General features: G+C 26.5%; 1 protein-coding gene across 1 annotated transcript; it reads right to left on the bottom strand.

Moving 5' to 3' along the window:
* Nucleotides 1–2,756: 2,756 nt before the first annotated feature.
* On the bottom strand, nt 2,757–15,014 carry LOC100204357 (SPRY domain-containing SOCS box protein 3). The gene is made up of 4 exons (XM_065803867.1): nt 14,551–15,014; nt 5,212–5,402; nt 4,364–4,884; nt 2,757–3,252 (listed from the first exon to the last, which is right to left on the bottom strand). The coding sequence occupies exons 1-4, from the start codon at nt 14,807–14,809 to the stop codon at nt 3,180–3,182; spliced, it is 1,044 nt and encodes a 347-aa protein (XP_065659939.1). The 5' UTR covers nt 14,810–15,014; the 3' UTR covers nt 2,757–3,179.
* Nucleotides 15,015–16,733: the final 1,719 nt, after the last annotated feature.

Below are 16,733 nucleotides of genomic sequence, written 5' to 3'. Positions count from 1 at the left end.
AAAATTGCAAAAAAAATTTTCAAAGACAAAAACTTTACTTTAAATGTAAGTTTGTTTAAAATTTCAAATTATCTTGAGTATTTCGAAAAATTCATTTCAATCAAGTTAAATAAAAATCTGATTCGCTTTTTACTCAAACTAGAAAACCATTTATTGAATTGTTAAAAGAAATTCACATCATAAGTTTTTAAAAAAGTAACAAAATTACAAACAGTTATAAATTTTCCAATCAGGCACTAAGATTCTAAACTTTACTTGCAAGTCTCTTAAAATCTGGCCTCAAGCTTGAAGTCGCTGTTTTAAGTAACTCTGACAAATGTTCAGTGATTAGATTTGCACGATACTTTGATTTGACAAATTTCATAGTGGAAAATAAAGATTCACATGTGTATGTTGAATTTAAAAATTGAAATAAATTTTATACTAATTTTTTTTAGTAAGGGATACTTAACCTCAGTCTGAACAGCACTGTCATCCAAAATTCTAATAAAGTTAGTGTTTTATGCAGCATCACAAGATTTTGATCTTCTTGGAGATCTAATAGTTCTGTTTCAAATTGAGATACTTCAACCATGTTTGATGGAATTGGACAAACATCACTAATAATATCAATTAAAAAAGGATTTAATATAAATCCTAAAGATGATTTAAGTGCATGCAAATCTATAAACATTTTTCTAGTAAATTCTGTAATTTTTCCCTGTATGATTCAATCTTATGATCATCATACTGAATTAAAGGATTAGAAATAATCATCTTTTTATTTGAGGAAAATGGTTAAAGGTTTTTAAAGTAAGATCTTTGTGAAAAAGAATAATTTTTTTTTTAAAACTAAAAATAGTCTGAGCAAGATCAAATATAATTTTTTCTTTTCCCTGAAGAGACAAATTCAGACTTTGTAAATGTCGCATTATATCAGTCAAAAACAAAAGATCTTGCAAAAAATTCTTATCATAAAGAATTTCAAAAGTCTTTTTCTTTTCAATCAAAAAAGATTTAATTGGTTCTAATAATTCTACGAACTTAAATAAAGCATCACTACTTGAAAGCCACCGTACAGCACAGTAAAATGATAAGTCATTTGGTTTGTCAGCAAGATCTAATTCATTAATAAAGTTTTTAAACTGTCTGTGATTTATAGCATTTGATCGAATATAATTTACAATTTCTGACACTGATTTTAGAACGATTGAAAAATTAAAATGTTTTGCTACTAAATGTTCTCGATGAATCAAACAATGAACTGGAATGAACTCTGGATACTTAGGATCACTTTTTAATATACCAATAAGTTCAACATGTTTTTCAACCATCGCTGGTGCACCATCTGTAGCAACACTAACAAGTTTGTTGATAGATGCATTGGCTTTAACTAGAAATGTTTCAAGAGCTTCTTTTATATCAACTGCACGAGTTGTATCTTTTAGCTCAACCAAATCTAGTAATTCTTTTTTCACAATTACATCTGATGTTACATACCTTACAAATACTGCCATTTGAGATTTATCTTGAACATCTGTTGATTCATCCAGAGCTAAACTAAATGCTTCACAGCTTTTTAAGTCATTCAACAATTGCTGCTCAATATCAGCACTAATATCAGATAATCTTCTTTCAGTTGTATGTCGAGAAATAGGAATCTGTGAAATTAATCTTTGGATTTTGCTATTTTTAGGATCTAAAACTAAGAGGACATCTGAAATATTTTGCTTTACAAATTCTCCATCAGTGTATGGATGTTTTTCTTTTACAATGTTCCATGCTATAACAAAACTTACTTCTGTTATAATAATTGATTCTTTACTGAAAGATGAATTATTTATTTGATTGTTAATTATCGTTTTAAGCAACTCAATTTTATTTTTCCTGTAATCTGAATTTAAGGGATATTCCTTGGAAAAATTTATATGATTTGTTTCATAGTGGCATTTAACGTTCCCTGACTTGTTATGACCAAGTTCTTACAAATTAAACATATTGGTTTACAAATTAAACATATTGGTTTATTTTCTTTTTGAATAAATGCAAATTTTTCTGTCCAATCTTCATTAAATATTTTTTTCTAGCTATCAATTTTTCTTTTCTTACTGCTGTTGCAAACTGAATTATTATTAGTATTTACTTTATCCATTTCAAAAAATTAGATTTTGAGGTTAAATAAAGTAAATACGAAAAGAGCTCAAATGAAATTCCAAGGGCCGCATGCGGTTCGGGAGCCACGCTTTGGCCACGCCCTGGTTTTGGTATTAAACTTGGTTTTACACACTTAAACACAGATGGAGGATTGCATGGTCTTTCTTTGCCATAATCTTTTGTCGAAATGTATCCAGTGCCTTTCACAATCAACGGTGTCTTTCTTATCTGGTATGTTGTCTCTTGGTATAACAGCCAATTTTTTCTTTCTTCTGGTGTTCGAGGAAGACGGAAGTTTTTGCTTTAGGACTTTTATCATAATTGCCGTTGCAATTCGTGACACAGCATTTACGATCCATGTTTATTACAAAGTAAACTAAAAATTTAAAAATTTAAAAATTGACTAAATAATTTAGCAAGCACTTCGACTTTATGTAACAGAATGAATATAGAAAATGCAAAATGTTCTCTTCCAGTTTATGACGTCATCCGCATGGTGAATGGGCCTGTAAGTACGCATGTACAAAGTGGAAAGTCTGCGTGTTCTTTTAAATAACTTCTTTTTAAATATAAATTGACTTAGAGAGTATGTAGAAATTTGATTAGCCAAATAAAAAATCTAATTTATAGCTAAATTCTTTTATTACACTTTTAATAAAAATTATACAAATATATTTAAAATTTATCAATAAAAAACACCGCATTCATATATATATATATCGACATAATAAAATAGCCAATCTTTAACAATTGACGTCAATAATTTTCAATATATACAGCAGTTTCGATAAACATTAGATTCATTGTCGTTTTATCTTGGTACGTTTAAAATTGAGATTTGTTCGTTTAATTTTTCCAAAACTAAGAAGTGCGCGCTTTCACGAGACCACAACGCTCAAGGTGACCACAATGTTCTGATCTAACAATAATTAAAAACCATGAAAAATATTTTTTTTTTTAATATTCTTCTGATGAAGACACAAAGAAGTTAATTAACGAGTTAGTTTCATTAATATATTTGATTGCTAATAATTATCGATTAATTTCTAATAGTTATCGAGTTTGACGTTTTGCATAAGTTCGTTCATCAAGAGTCTCTGTTCAATTTGGTCATCTTTTCTAAATTTTAATCAATTATATATATATATACATATATATATATATATATATATATATATATATATATATATATATATATATATATATATATATATATATATATATATATATATATATATATATATATATATATGTATATATATATTATGTAATTAATGGTATATTTAAATAATAAAAAAAAATTTTTTATTTAGAAATAGTCAAATGACGAGTATGTTGTTACATGTTTGTTTTTGTGCTAAAAAATTCGTTACCTTTTATGATTACCAAAAACTTTTACCGTGCGTCGACAAAAATCCGTTATCCTAGCAGTGTGTTATCTGTAGATGATGTGAATGTCTAATTCCTTTTATACCTTTATCCAAATGTCTAATTCCAAAATTATTATATGCAAAAACAACAACGGAGTTTGCCTCTACCACACTAAAACTTACTTTTTATTCTCTCCTAATTGAAACTTGAACATGGTGTTTTCATTTCCTTGTTCTGCTTTTGCAAAAATTCAATCAACTGATTAAGGGGTGGGATAGGGGCAGGCTACACCCAAAAAAAGTAATCAAGTAAAAATAAAGATAAAATAAAAAAAGACAACAAAAAAAAAATTAACAATTAAAGGCTGGCGACCAATTCATTTAATTCACGTTAAAAAACAAAAACATTAATGATCGCTAATTATTATTTTTTTTTAAATACTTACAAAAAAGATTTAATATATGAACTTTTATTTTATGATAAACAATCACGTATAAAAACAACTTGCTTTAAAAAGCGCCAAGCTTTTAAAAAATTCAAAATAAAATTTGATAAGCCAATTTACCTGCATTATACGCATTCAAGGTTATGAAAAATTAAAGGAATTTAAAAAATAGTCTCTTCGTGAAAGTTTGATACTTTTTGTTGAATTACTTTTAGATTTTTAAAATTTCCATTAGTTTTCTTGTTTTATTTTAAGTAAGTTTGTGTATGGTACGTCCTGAGAAACTTAGAACTATAAGTATACCTTTTTATAGTCAGTCTATAAATTTTTCAGTCTGTTCTGCGAATTTGCTTTTTTCCTCTCAGATTTGTCAGTAAAGGTAGTCAATGTTTACAACAAAGTGACTTAATTTACCTTTTTACTCTTTTTCTACTTGGACCCATTCCTGAAGAACTTGACTGTAGTTTATGTAGTCTAAATACCCAGTCCATTCTAAAACCTAAATATCGCTTTAATCCACTTGGAAGTGGCAAATCAGCTAACGCTTCAGAAGATGAAGATATATTTTTACTAATTTCTTTACAACATAAATACTGCAATGAAAAGTTTATCTTATAACTGCATATTAACTTCATTTTGGTGCGGGCAGCAGTTGAGGATATCATAGGGTATAATTTTTTACCTAAAAGACCTTCAAAAGCAATGCCTAATGGTTCTCCATTTTTATAGAAAGATAAAGTTCCTTTCCACAAATCTAAATGACATCCTATAACAGATCCTCTTTCAAATTTTTTTGTAAACTCACGAGTTTTTCCATTGTGATGAACCGTTCCAAAATAGCTTATACCCCAACTGTTTGATTCTTTACCAATGATACTACAAAATTGCGATTTATATTTATTTAAATCCATTCCGTCACAACCAACACCAACCATCTAAATATAAATTATAATTATTGACCTACATATTTGTAGAAATATTTGTATAATTTATAAAATTATAAATATTTGCTTTTTACATTATATATATACAAATAAACATTAATTTGAACAATTTAGAGAGACGTTAAAGATACATTGTCAGAAGTGCGCCTTTAAAGGTTTATAAGAAAATGTTTTGATTATTCCACAACCTAGCAAAATATAGCACGGTTTGGCCAGTTAAACAAGAAAAATACAGAATTTAGAAACTTTAATACATATTTTAGTAAATAGGACAAAATAAATGCATTAAATTAACTTTAGAAAGCACATTTTACATACCATATCTGTTCCATAAACTGCGCTAGATAGCTTTATTTCCCAGTAGTGTTCTTCTCCTTCTTGGAACTGATTTTTTCCGCGAACGGCAGCCGTCCCACAACTGTAATCTGGATGAAAGTAAACTTCTGAGTTATTGTTTTGAAAAACTACGTCATTTGATTTGCATTCTTCCTCCCAAACCCAGCAAAAATCTAAATGCAAAAATGTTCAAGTAAAAAAACCGCACAACAAAAGTTAAAACAAAAATTAAAAAAATTTATATATCAATATACAATTAAGAAAAGTATCCGGTAAACATAAAACGTGTTTTAAACGATTAAAAGACGTATAAACGCTTTTTAGGCGACATATTAAAGATATATTTTAGATATTTAAAAGTCGTCTTGTGTTTACTTTTTATGTAAAATGCAAAGCACACACGATAAAAGAAAAAACGTAATTAATGAAACTAAAAAATAGTATCTATATAAAATGTATAAGAAAAAATATGCAATATATATAATATATAAGAAAAATTAACAATGAGTAACAATAAAAAAAAAGTCAATAAAGTTTATATAAACACGTAAAAATTTGTATAAGTAAATATGAACTTGGTTTTAAAAAAAGCAAAGTTAAATCCTCTAAAATAATAAACTAGATTTAAGGTCTAACTTACAATTTGTTTTAAATCATAGATTGAAGTGCTACGAAATGGCTACCAAAGTGCTACTAAATGATTATTAAATGGTTACCAAATGGTTACCAAAGTGCTACCAAATGGTTTAAAAAAGATTTTTTTATCTGTTCTTGATTGTACTATTGACATCAACGGCACAAATGTTTATAAACAAAAAATTAGCGGATGTCCGATTGCCAGGAACAAAAAGTCCGCTTACCTAATATAGTATTTTAATAAAATATTTTTCAAAAAAAGTTTTTTTTTGTCTTGTGTAAATAGAGTAATGTACCACAGTAGTGGTATCAGTGGCAGAGTTATCAGACAACTCACATTTCAAGAAAATAATACATAGTTTAACATCTCAAAATTAAAGATTTTGTTAAAGATTGTAAAAGCAATGGAAGAGAAGTTACCATTAAAACAAGATAAGAAACTTGAAATTAAGAAATTAAATTTTTTTCTTTAATGATGGTATAAAGTAACGGATCCATGACCAGATCCTTAAAGTTCAAAAATATCTTAGAAATGGAGGAACTTTACATAAACATTTAGTATATATATTAAACAAAGAAGTAACAAACTCTTATAAGTACGATGTGTGTATGTATGTATGTATGTATGTATGTATGTATGTATGTATGTATGTATGTATGTATGTATGTATGTATGTATGTATGTATGTATGTATGTATGTATGTATGTATGTATGTATGTATGTATGTATGTATGTATGTATGTATGTATGTATGTATGTATGTATGTATGTATGTATGTATGTATGTATGTATGTATGTATGTATGTATGTATGTATGTATGTATGTATGTATGTATGTATGTATGTATGTATGTATGTATGTATGTATGTATGTATGTATGTATGTATGTATGTATGTATGTATGTATGTATGTATGTATGTATGTATGTATGTATGTATGTATGTATGTATGTATGTATGTATGTATGTATGTATGTATGTATGTATGTATGTATGTATGTATGTATGTATGTATGTATGTATGTATGTATGTATGTATGTATGTATGTATGTATGTATGTATGTATGTATGTATGTGTGTATGTAAATGTGTATGTGTGCGTGTTGTGTGTATGTGTATTTTGTATTATTATTTCGATAACAATATTATTATTTATTAATTAAGATATAACCCGAAGCAGGAAGAAGACAAAGCCATATCATTTAGCCTTGTTAATGTTATTTACATCAAGTAATTGTTTTTTTTAAATACTTTGAAAAAGTTTGAATCGAAATTATAGTTTTACGATTATTTAGAAGAAATAAGTTATATATTTAATATATACATTTACACATTTATACATATATACATACAATACATACATTTATACATATATACATATATACATACATATTATATACCATAAATGTAAGTCATTAAGATTTCGTATGATCTTAACATGCATAGAATAATAAATATGCAGTAAATAATAATTATGATAATTATGCAATAAATGCTTTCTTTGATATTTAAAATCTATAATATAGAAAAGATCTTCATAAATATTTTGTAACATACAATTTTGTTAATCTTAACATAAATAAAAGGATACATATTTAATTCATAAACGTTTAACACTCCAAGCTCTCAAAGCAGTGATCTGGCACTGATGTATTTTTTAGAATTTAATGTAAGGCGGCTTGCTTGTTCTTGTTTTTATAGATATGTGTTAGATTTAACGAATAAGTGCTTGCCCAGACAATGTTAAAAGAAATTATAAATATGGATAACTGAATAATAAATAGATTTTAAACAGTTTGTCAAGCTCCCTATTCATAGTGGAAAAGATTGTCCTAATGTTTGAGTGGATATAAAATGTCGTCAGCAAAAAGATTGAACTTTAGAAAACTAGATGATGAGTAAATGTCGTTTATATAAACAATAAATGATAAAGGGCCAAGAAAAGAAAGAGGGGTACTCCACAAGTAATGTATAACAATCGGGAACAGGTTTTGTCATAAGGTAAACCTTGTTTACTATTGGTGAGATAGAACCAAATCATTAGCAATTTTTTTACTCGATAACTTATGGTTCACAGCGTCGCAGTATGGTCCACAGTAAGTTAAGTTAATAATAAAGTCATTTTTGAGCTTGCAAAGTTCTTGAAACTAAAATATTTTTAGACATATACAAACTATTAGAAACATTCTTCTACTTTCTACACCATAATACGTCTCCTAAATCATAATTAAATCAAAACGTAAAATTATAATTCTAAAAATAATTATAACTTTTAGTGAAAAGTTTCTATATATTTTTAATTTGCTCATGTAGTAAAGAAGCCACTTGTAAAATTTAGTACTCGCAAAAATGTAAAAAATCCATCCACTCGCAAATTTAGTGCAAATGATATGTAAAATTTAAAACGGCATACATGTTGTTAATGAAAACATATAAATAAACAAAAGATGCAAATCGAAAGTTATATGGCTTGGTTATGACAACAAAGTGGTAAATTTTTACTAATATATCAAAATATATCAGGTGTGGAGTGGTTAATCGGGCAACCGGACAAATGCCAAAAACAAATACATTTTCAACTGGATAATTTAAAAAAGTTTACGCTTCGCAACAAGTCATAGTGAGTTGTCCTATACACGGCTCGAATTTCACACGGCAGTCGAAAAATTATTTTCTAGAAAAAAAAAAAGTCAAACATTTATCAACTATAGATCCAATTTTGCCGACTGCAGTGTTTAAATTGCCGACTAATAAATTTCCTAGGAGTGTTAGTCACCCCCTCCCCCGCGAGATGCCTCTGATCGTATACAAAATCTTTTTTTATTGGATAATTATTTTATAGTTATTCTATAAAAAAAATCATATTTTTGCTTTAGAATATGGAACTATGATTTCCTAAATCCTTGCATAAAAAAAATATTTATTAAAAATATTTAAATATAGTAATGTATAATATTGCACCATAGCAATATCGCATAGCAACATACTTTATTACTATTTATACATTCATTTTTATTTTTATTTTTAAAGTCTTGTTGCTTGATTAAAGTTTATGTTTTCCGAAGAGAAGATCTACAATTTCATACACTAAAGAATCTATTAGAATTAAATTATCAATAGTAGATACTTTCAAATAATAAGTTTAATTTTTGAATTAATTGTATTATTAGGAATCATCATCTATATTCAACAGTTATTTATTATTTTATATTCAACAGTTATTTTTAACACAAGTTTACATAACACAAGTTTACATAACACAAGTTTTACATAACACAAGTTTTACATAACACAAGTTTACATAACACAAGTTTTACATAACACAAGTTTTACATAACACAAGTTTACATAACACAAGTTTTACATAACACAAGTTTTACATAACACAAGTTTTACATAACACAAGTTTACATAACACAAGTTTTACATAACACAAGTTTTACATAACACAAGTTTTACATAACACAAGTTTACATAACACAAGTTTTACATAACACAAGTTTTACATAACACAAGTTTAATAATATCTTTGCCAAGATTGAAATAGAAAACTACCTTTTACTTTAAAATTTATATATCTGCATTTAACTTTGAGCTCCCTAATTTTAACTTTGAGCTCCCTAATTTTAACTTTGAGCTCCCTAATTTTAACTTTGAGCTCCCTAATTTTAACTTTGAGCTCCCTAATTTTAACTTTGAGCTCCCTAATTTTAACTTTGAGCTCCCTAATTTTAACTTTGAGCTCCCTAATTTTAACTTTGAGCTCCCTAATTTTAACTTTGAGCTCCCTAATTTTAACTTTGAGCTCCCTAATTTTAACTTTGAGCTCCCTAATTTTAACTTTGAGCTCCCTAATTTTAACTTTGAGCTCCCTAATTTTAACTTTGAGCTCCCTAATTTTAACTTTGAGCTCCCTAATTACTATTGATGAGAAAAGTTTTTTTGGGCTTCTCTGGTCTAAACGTCATCTTGCCAAAAAACCGTTTGTAAAAAAAAAGTTAATAAAGTTTTGTACAAAATACGGTAGGTGCTCAAAAAATACCGTAGATACTAAAAAAATACGGTAGATACTCAAAAATACAGTAAATACTGAAATACAGTAAAAACAAACAAATAAAAAAAACAACGATATAACATATGGCAAGTGCCTAAACTATAAAAAGCCTACAAAAACATTTTATTTGAGTTGGGGAGAGTGTAGCGAGAGTGGGGCACCATGAAAACATTAAAACGCCATTTGGGATTGTGTACGGCAATACTTGTTTAATGCTAAAGTAGAAAATATGATTATTTTACTTTTTTAGTCATAATTTTATGGACCGCAGAAATTTTTTCTCCCACCTATAAAAACGGGAGCAACCAGGTGCTAGAATCAGATAGATCAGATGCGGATGCAGATAGATAGAACCAGATTCTGTAATCAAATAGCAGAACTGTTTATACTATAACTTTTAACGTTTTTAAATTATTTCAACATTATCCATTAAAAAAAACACACGCACAACTTCAATAGGCTATTTAAGCTTTTACGTCAAATAAGCAATTATATCATTCTAACGCTCTTAAACTTGTATTCTAATGTCATTTTAAAAAGAGTCGTATTGAAAATAGAAAAGTTATTTGAGATTTATGCTAATATTTGCTATCAAATTAATAAAAGATTAAGAGTGTAATTTTTTAAATGTAATCGCTTCAATCAACTACTTCAATCCAATACTGAGGAACGATTTTACGAGTTTTAAACAATGCTTACAGATGATATCACACTAAATTTGATTTTATCACCACTTTAATTAAAATTTGAAATAAAGATAAGTTTAAGATTTTCAAAAATTAGATAAGATGTAAATTAAACAAAGATTGGAAAACAAAGAAATGGAAACAAACTTTGTTTTTATTTTCGGACCTGTGAATATAAAGTTTCTTGCTAAAAAAATGTATGGTCGTTTAGTTGACTGATTCTAAACCCTTGCTTAAAGATAATAGTTATAAAAAAAATTCTTAAATAAAGAATATTAAAAAAGTAAAATCGTTTTATGGTAAACAAGGATTTAAAAAAGGGCAATTAAACTTAAGAACAACTGGTTACATGGGATGGCGTAGCTAATTCTCCGTACTAAAAAGGTTGTTCATTAATTTTGTCATTTTGGTGGCAAACTAATTTGATTTTTAAAAGGACTTATTACGGTGTTTTTATTTTAAACATGGCAACTTGTTTACGATTTCGTTGTTATTGTTCCAGGGTAAAACTAAATCTAGACTCAGAAGTAGTATAAATAAGACATAGCAAAACTTTAAACTGATATTTCTTAAAAAGAAGAAGTCATGCGCCCGAATGTATTCGGTTAGAGATTTAGAGTAACTATTTATTATAAGACCTTAATATATGACTTAATCCGGTATAATATACATTGTCATCACAAAACAGTTTATGTTACGTTGATTTTTGCAGAAATCAAAAGCAATAACTTTAAATAGCGCCCTACTTCCCCTTGTTAAATGCTCTTCCATGATGCTTTGTGATACGACATTAAGAACTTCTTGGAGCACCTTAAATACCATGTAAAAAAAAAGTAATTTAGATTGCATATAATTAGTTCAGTTTGAATTCAAGTGATGCAGTTTGTATACAAGTATTGCTGTTTGTATACAAGTAATTCAGTTTGTAAACAAGTAATGCAGCATTCAATCAATTGCTATATCATAAAAGAAGCAAAAAATTTGTATTTAATACCCAATTATTTTTTTATTTAAATATTATTATTTATATTTTTATTATTTTTCAAAAAAGTTTAAACAAAAATAAGCTAAACAATTATAAGGATTAAAGTTTTTTTTTTATTACGCCTTTATAGAATAAAACTTTAAATGTTTAAATAATAAAAAATGATAAACTAATCATAAGTAACGCTATTTTTTATAAATATTCTAAAGTTCCTTGATATAATAAAATGAAAAAACAAAAATAAACTAAATTCTAAATAATAAACTTAATTCTAAAAATAAACCACGATAATCAAAGTAACGAAACTCCAAAATAGCAAATTTTTTATACTTTGCAAGTGGATGGGGAAAAACAAGACAGTGAAAGAGATTAGTTATTTGTTGCAGACCATCTATCATTTAATCACATTCAGATATGCTCTCAGAGAAATTGCATACCCATATAAATTACATGCCCATAAATACGCCCATACACCCTTACACTAAAAAACAAGCAATAACAACCAGTGATGTCGTAGAGCCGGTACTTTTATTTTCTACATGACAACAAAAAAAAAACCCCTTCCCTCAAAAAAATAACAACTAAAATAAAGAAATTTTTTGCGTTAAATTATAAAATGCACGTATATCTTTTATTGATTATTCATAAAACAACTGTTCTATTGACTTGACGTATGATAAAAGATCCTGTTGGGCTTCTATTGACAAAATTTGTTTGAAAAAACCAACCTCGTTTAAAATATGTGATGCTACTGTTCATATTTTAATCAGCTGGCTATTGGCAATATGCCTGGGGAGAGCAGATTTTGATATGCCATTTTTATCAGCAGCTTTTCTAATACTTGATTTAATTTCACTCACAGCTTAAACTGGATTTTCATTGAGTTTTCGTCCCATTTTAAACAATTGGTCTTTTTTACATAATTTTTCACAATTGTTATTTACATTTAACACTATTGATAACTGAAGATAAGTTACAAAAACAAAAAATTTTTGAATTTTTTTTTGAGTTTTGCTTTTCTAAATAAGGAAAATAATATTTTAGATTAAAAATAAAATCATCACATTGTAAACAGCATCATATAATGGTAGTAATATAGTCAAATATATTTATAACTTTTTGACCCAATATGTCCCGCAAAAGTCATTTTTTTGAAAATAACACTATCCAAATATTTAGCACCAGGTTTTTTGCTAAAAGATTTTGAGAGAATATAAATGTCAGAAAAACCTAAACTTTTTATAAATAAAGCGAATTTCAATAATTCAAGATAAAAGTTATTTTTAAATTATTTAAAGTTTGATCGATTCAGAAAACTCGTATATTTTAAATTTCAAACTGCATAAAAACTTAATATATAATTTAAACAAAAAAATATATTTTGTATTTTAGATTGAAAACTAAAGATTAATAATTAAGAAATGAAAGAAGTTATTTAAAGCTTCCATTTTTGCTTTGCAAGAGATTTATAAATGCTAACAACTTCCAATCAGTTTAATTGTTTTGACAATATGGTTTTCTCTAATTGAAATTTTTTTGTTGTTGCAAAAATTTGCATTATGTTAAATGCCTTACTATAATTAGAGATAAATAAATTTAGAAATAAATAAATTCAATTATATTTACAAGATTATGCAAAGAAATTTTTTGAAAAGGAAAAACTTTTCCTTGTAATTAATTTTATTTTGGAATTATTTCTTGAACTTTTTAAGAGATTGTGCTCTAATCTTTAAACGATCTGTTGCAGTTTTGCTTAATGTCTTTGAGCACTTTATCCTCCAAAATTTATAACAACAGCATGCTTCTTGAATATTGCCTTTAAAAGAAGGTTGCATTTAAGCATGTTTCAGTTTGTAGCGAATAATACTTCAATTTGATTTTTTGTTCAAAATACAAATAATTTTAATTTTGATGTTGAAGAATTGAATTTTCAGTAAGGGGTTTAATTAGTTTTTAAACCATTTTTTAAAAAGAAATAAAACAAGTAAAAAATGCACAACTTCCAAATATATCTAGCTTTAATATCTAAATGTCATTGATTTCTATGAAAGTAACAAAAAGAATGATTAAAAGTTTAAACTACAGCTATATAAATATTCTCTTATCGTAATCAGGAAAAATCAGGAAAAATACTTTAGCATTCTATGTGAAACCCAGTTTATTGTGTAAATTTATTTAATTAACAGATACCAGAACACTAGTGTCATGTGAATAATGGTTGCTTCAAGGCAAAATTGCGGAAATGTGCAATCAAAAAATATTAAATATTTTGATATAAAATATTAAATTAAAATGGTAAGAAAGCAACATACAAATAAACAATAAAAGAAATAAATAATAAAAAACAGGGTATTAACATATTTCATGTATTATTATTACTATTTATAACTGTTATTCAACCTTTTTATTTGTTGTTGCTTGCTTTAGTTTGTTAAGAAGATCCGATCTAATGGTTTTATTAACAACGCAACGCAGAAGCAGGTGCAGAATAACTAAATATCCGCTGTCTTCTTTACTAAAGATGCTTTGACGGTCAGAGCCGGTACTATCACGCAAAACTATAAATTTTGAAAAAAGCGCTCTAACTTAAAAAAATAATTTATTTAATTTTGTATTTAGAGAGAAAAAATAATCCTAAAGGTAAATAAAAGCAATGAAAACTTATATTTATGTCAAAACTTTCAGAAACATGTAAAACTAAAAATGCATTAATAAAAAAAATTACGGATACGGAAAAATCTAAATATAAATGACACATTAATTCCTGACAGAGTCTAGTATTGGATCTACAGATTTCTTAAAGTTATTTATAAATAACCATATAAATAATATATAATTCATATTATTTAATAAAAAATATCATTGTAATTGGAGTTCTATGATTGTTACTATTTTTATTATATTTTTATTTTTTTACTATATTATAATATTATATATTTTATTATTAAATCTAACCTGCTTCATTGAACTCATCTTCTTCCTCTTCTTCGTCATCGTTTCCGAATGTTCCTGTAGGTTTGCTTATTTCTTCAATATCCTGACTCCTTCTTCTGCTTTGAATATGTCTCCGACCTTGAGCAAAAATATCTGCTAATAAATGTCTATGGCCACGGTTAGAGTGGTCATGTTCAACATTTCGTTCGTTTTGTTCTTCCCGTATAAACCCGCGTCTGTTTGATATCTTACGGCTGGGTATATCTCCATTACCAGACATTTCACAAATTAAAAAATATATACGCTATATAAAACTAATATGAAAAATAATGATATTATTTTCCTAAACACCGAATCATTTCAATAATTTAGCTTATAAATTTCATGCTTTAGGAAATTATTTTGCATTCCGCATATATTTTACAAATATCATTCATCAGATGTTTTCAACCGAACTTTTACTGTTTACAAGCCGTTTTCTAAGTATTGTATTATAGCATTTGTACCTGTTTCTTTGCGTAAAGTTAGCCGCCATACTAAAATTTAAATTTAAAATGCGGCAAAATGGCTTTTTCAAAAAAATAAACTATTTTTTAGAAATTAAAGATTTTAAAACTAAACATTTTTTTATTATAGTTTTATAATATTATAAATTAGAATTAACATGTAATAATAAATATATTATATATATGCGTGTGTTAAATTTAACATGAATAAAGTATTATTTTAATAAATTAGAAACAAGCTGTTTAAAAAATAACTAAAAAACTAACTTTATAATTATTTTTTATACAAAAGTTCTACTTAATTAAGGGACGTACTTTACGAATAGTTTGCATTCAAACATTTCTATATATGCAGTTATATGTCGTTTTTTATTTTAGTTTTTTTTGCCAACATTAGAAGTACGACTTGATTACTTAATAAAATGGAAGCTTGTAAATTGCTATTAAAGGGTATTATGCGTAACGACAAGATTTGAACAAGTAAGTTCTATCTGCAACTATAAAAAATTTACAAGTCGCTATACGAGATGAATGCAAGTATAGCATATTTTATGAAGCAGCTACATATTTAATATTAAAGAATTTTTAAATATATGAATTCATTTTTGAAATGATTGTAGTTTCTGGTTTGATGTTCAAATAAACTTTAGGAAAAAAATTTTAATTTAATGTTCGAGCATATTACATAAAATAAAATATTCTTAAAAAACAACACTTCAATATTAACATTTCCGCAAAAAAATGTTTATAATGATTACCAAAATCATCAAAAGATATTTGATAACCAAAATCTTTTTGGTTAACAAAAAAAGTTAATCTTGGAAAGTATGAATAATAATGAATAATGAATAATAATAAAGAAAAATAAATCTTATTAAGTTCTATATACAAAGTACAGAAACGTTTAAAACTTTAATTATTTTTTTTTGTATATTTTTACATATTTATATATGAAGCCCATAAATTAATGTTAATAATAATGCAAAGTTCATTTTTAAATATTGTTTTTTCATTTATACAAATTTGAGTTTTTTTACCAATTACCATAATATTAAAGAAAATGTACTTTTTAAATCCATTTATGGCTTTAAATAGTTTGGACGGTAGTTTGCGTAGTTTTATTTATGCGCGTTTTAAACTGCGCAGTTTAAAACTCATCAATGGGTTTTTAACTGAGCCTTTTTAAACTTTGTAATTTACAATCAAAATTAACAAATACTGGACTCTTTTGTTTAAAAACAGCGTTTTTATAATGTGATTTAAGAAAGGTCGAGAAATTATCTTGATAAAACTGAAAAAAATTTTTTTGTTGTGCTCGCTAAAATGAACGTTAGTTTTTACGATATTATATTGCAATTACAACTCGTCAGAGATTTAGCTATTTCAAGTCACGCGTTTTTAATGCGTTTACTCAATGACGTTTAGATCAGGGATGTCCAACCTTTTTACAGTAAGGCCCATTAATTCGTTTCAAAATCAACTTGAGGGCCACAAACATAAAATACCCAAAATAAAAATTATTAAATTTGAAGTTTTTATTTAAATCTAAATAAACAGTTACACTCATAGTTAAGGTTCAAAGTGAAGTTATACAAAAGTTGTATAACTTCACTTTGAATGTCTGCTTTTATATTTGATGATGCAATTCGAAGGGTATTAGTAAGGTGTTCATCTGTCAATCTATTTCTCTGTTCTGTT

The sequence above is a fragment of the Hydra vulgaris genome, chromosome 08 (genome assembly GCF_038396675.1).
Source record: "Hydra vulgaris chromosome 08, alternate assembly HydraT2T_AEP".
NCBI lineage: Eukaryota > Metazoa > Cnidaria > Hydrozoa > Anthoathecata > Hydridae > Hydra > Hydra vulgaris.
The sequence above is the reverse complement of the archived record's forward strand: the minus strand, read 5'-3'. Positions and strand labels throughout refer to the sequence as shown.

What these genes read in the sequence shown, in the direction of transcription:
- LOC100204357 (XM_065803867.1), bottom strand. Translation starts at nt 14,809, where the DNA reads ATGTCTGGTAATGGAGATATACCCAGCCGTAAGATATCAAACAGACGC. An exon ending in CAGTTTATGGAACAGATATG is followed by an intron (nt 4,885 to 5,211) that starts GTATGTAAAATG and finishes ATTTATATTTAG; the next exon opens with ATGGTTGGTGTTGGTTGTGA. An exon ending in AGTAGAAAAAGAGTAAAAAG is followed by an intron (nt 3,253 to 4,363) that starts GTAAATTAAGTC and finishes ATTAAAATTTAG; the next exon opens with AAAAGATGACCAAATTGAAC.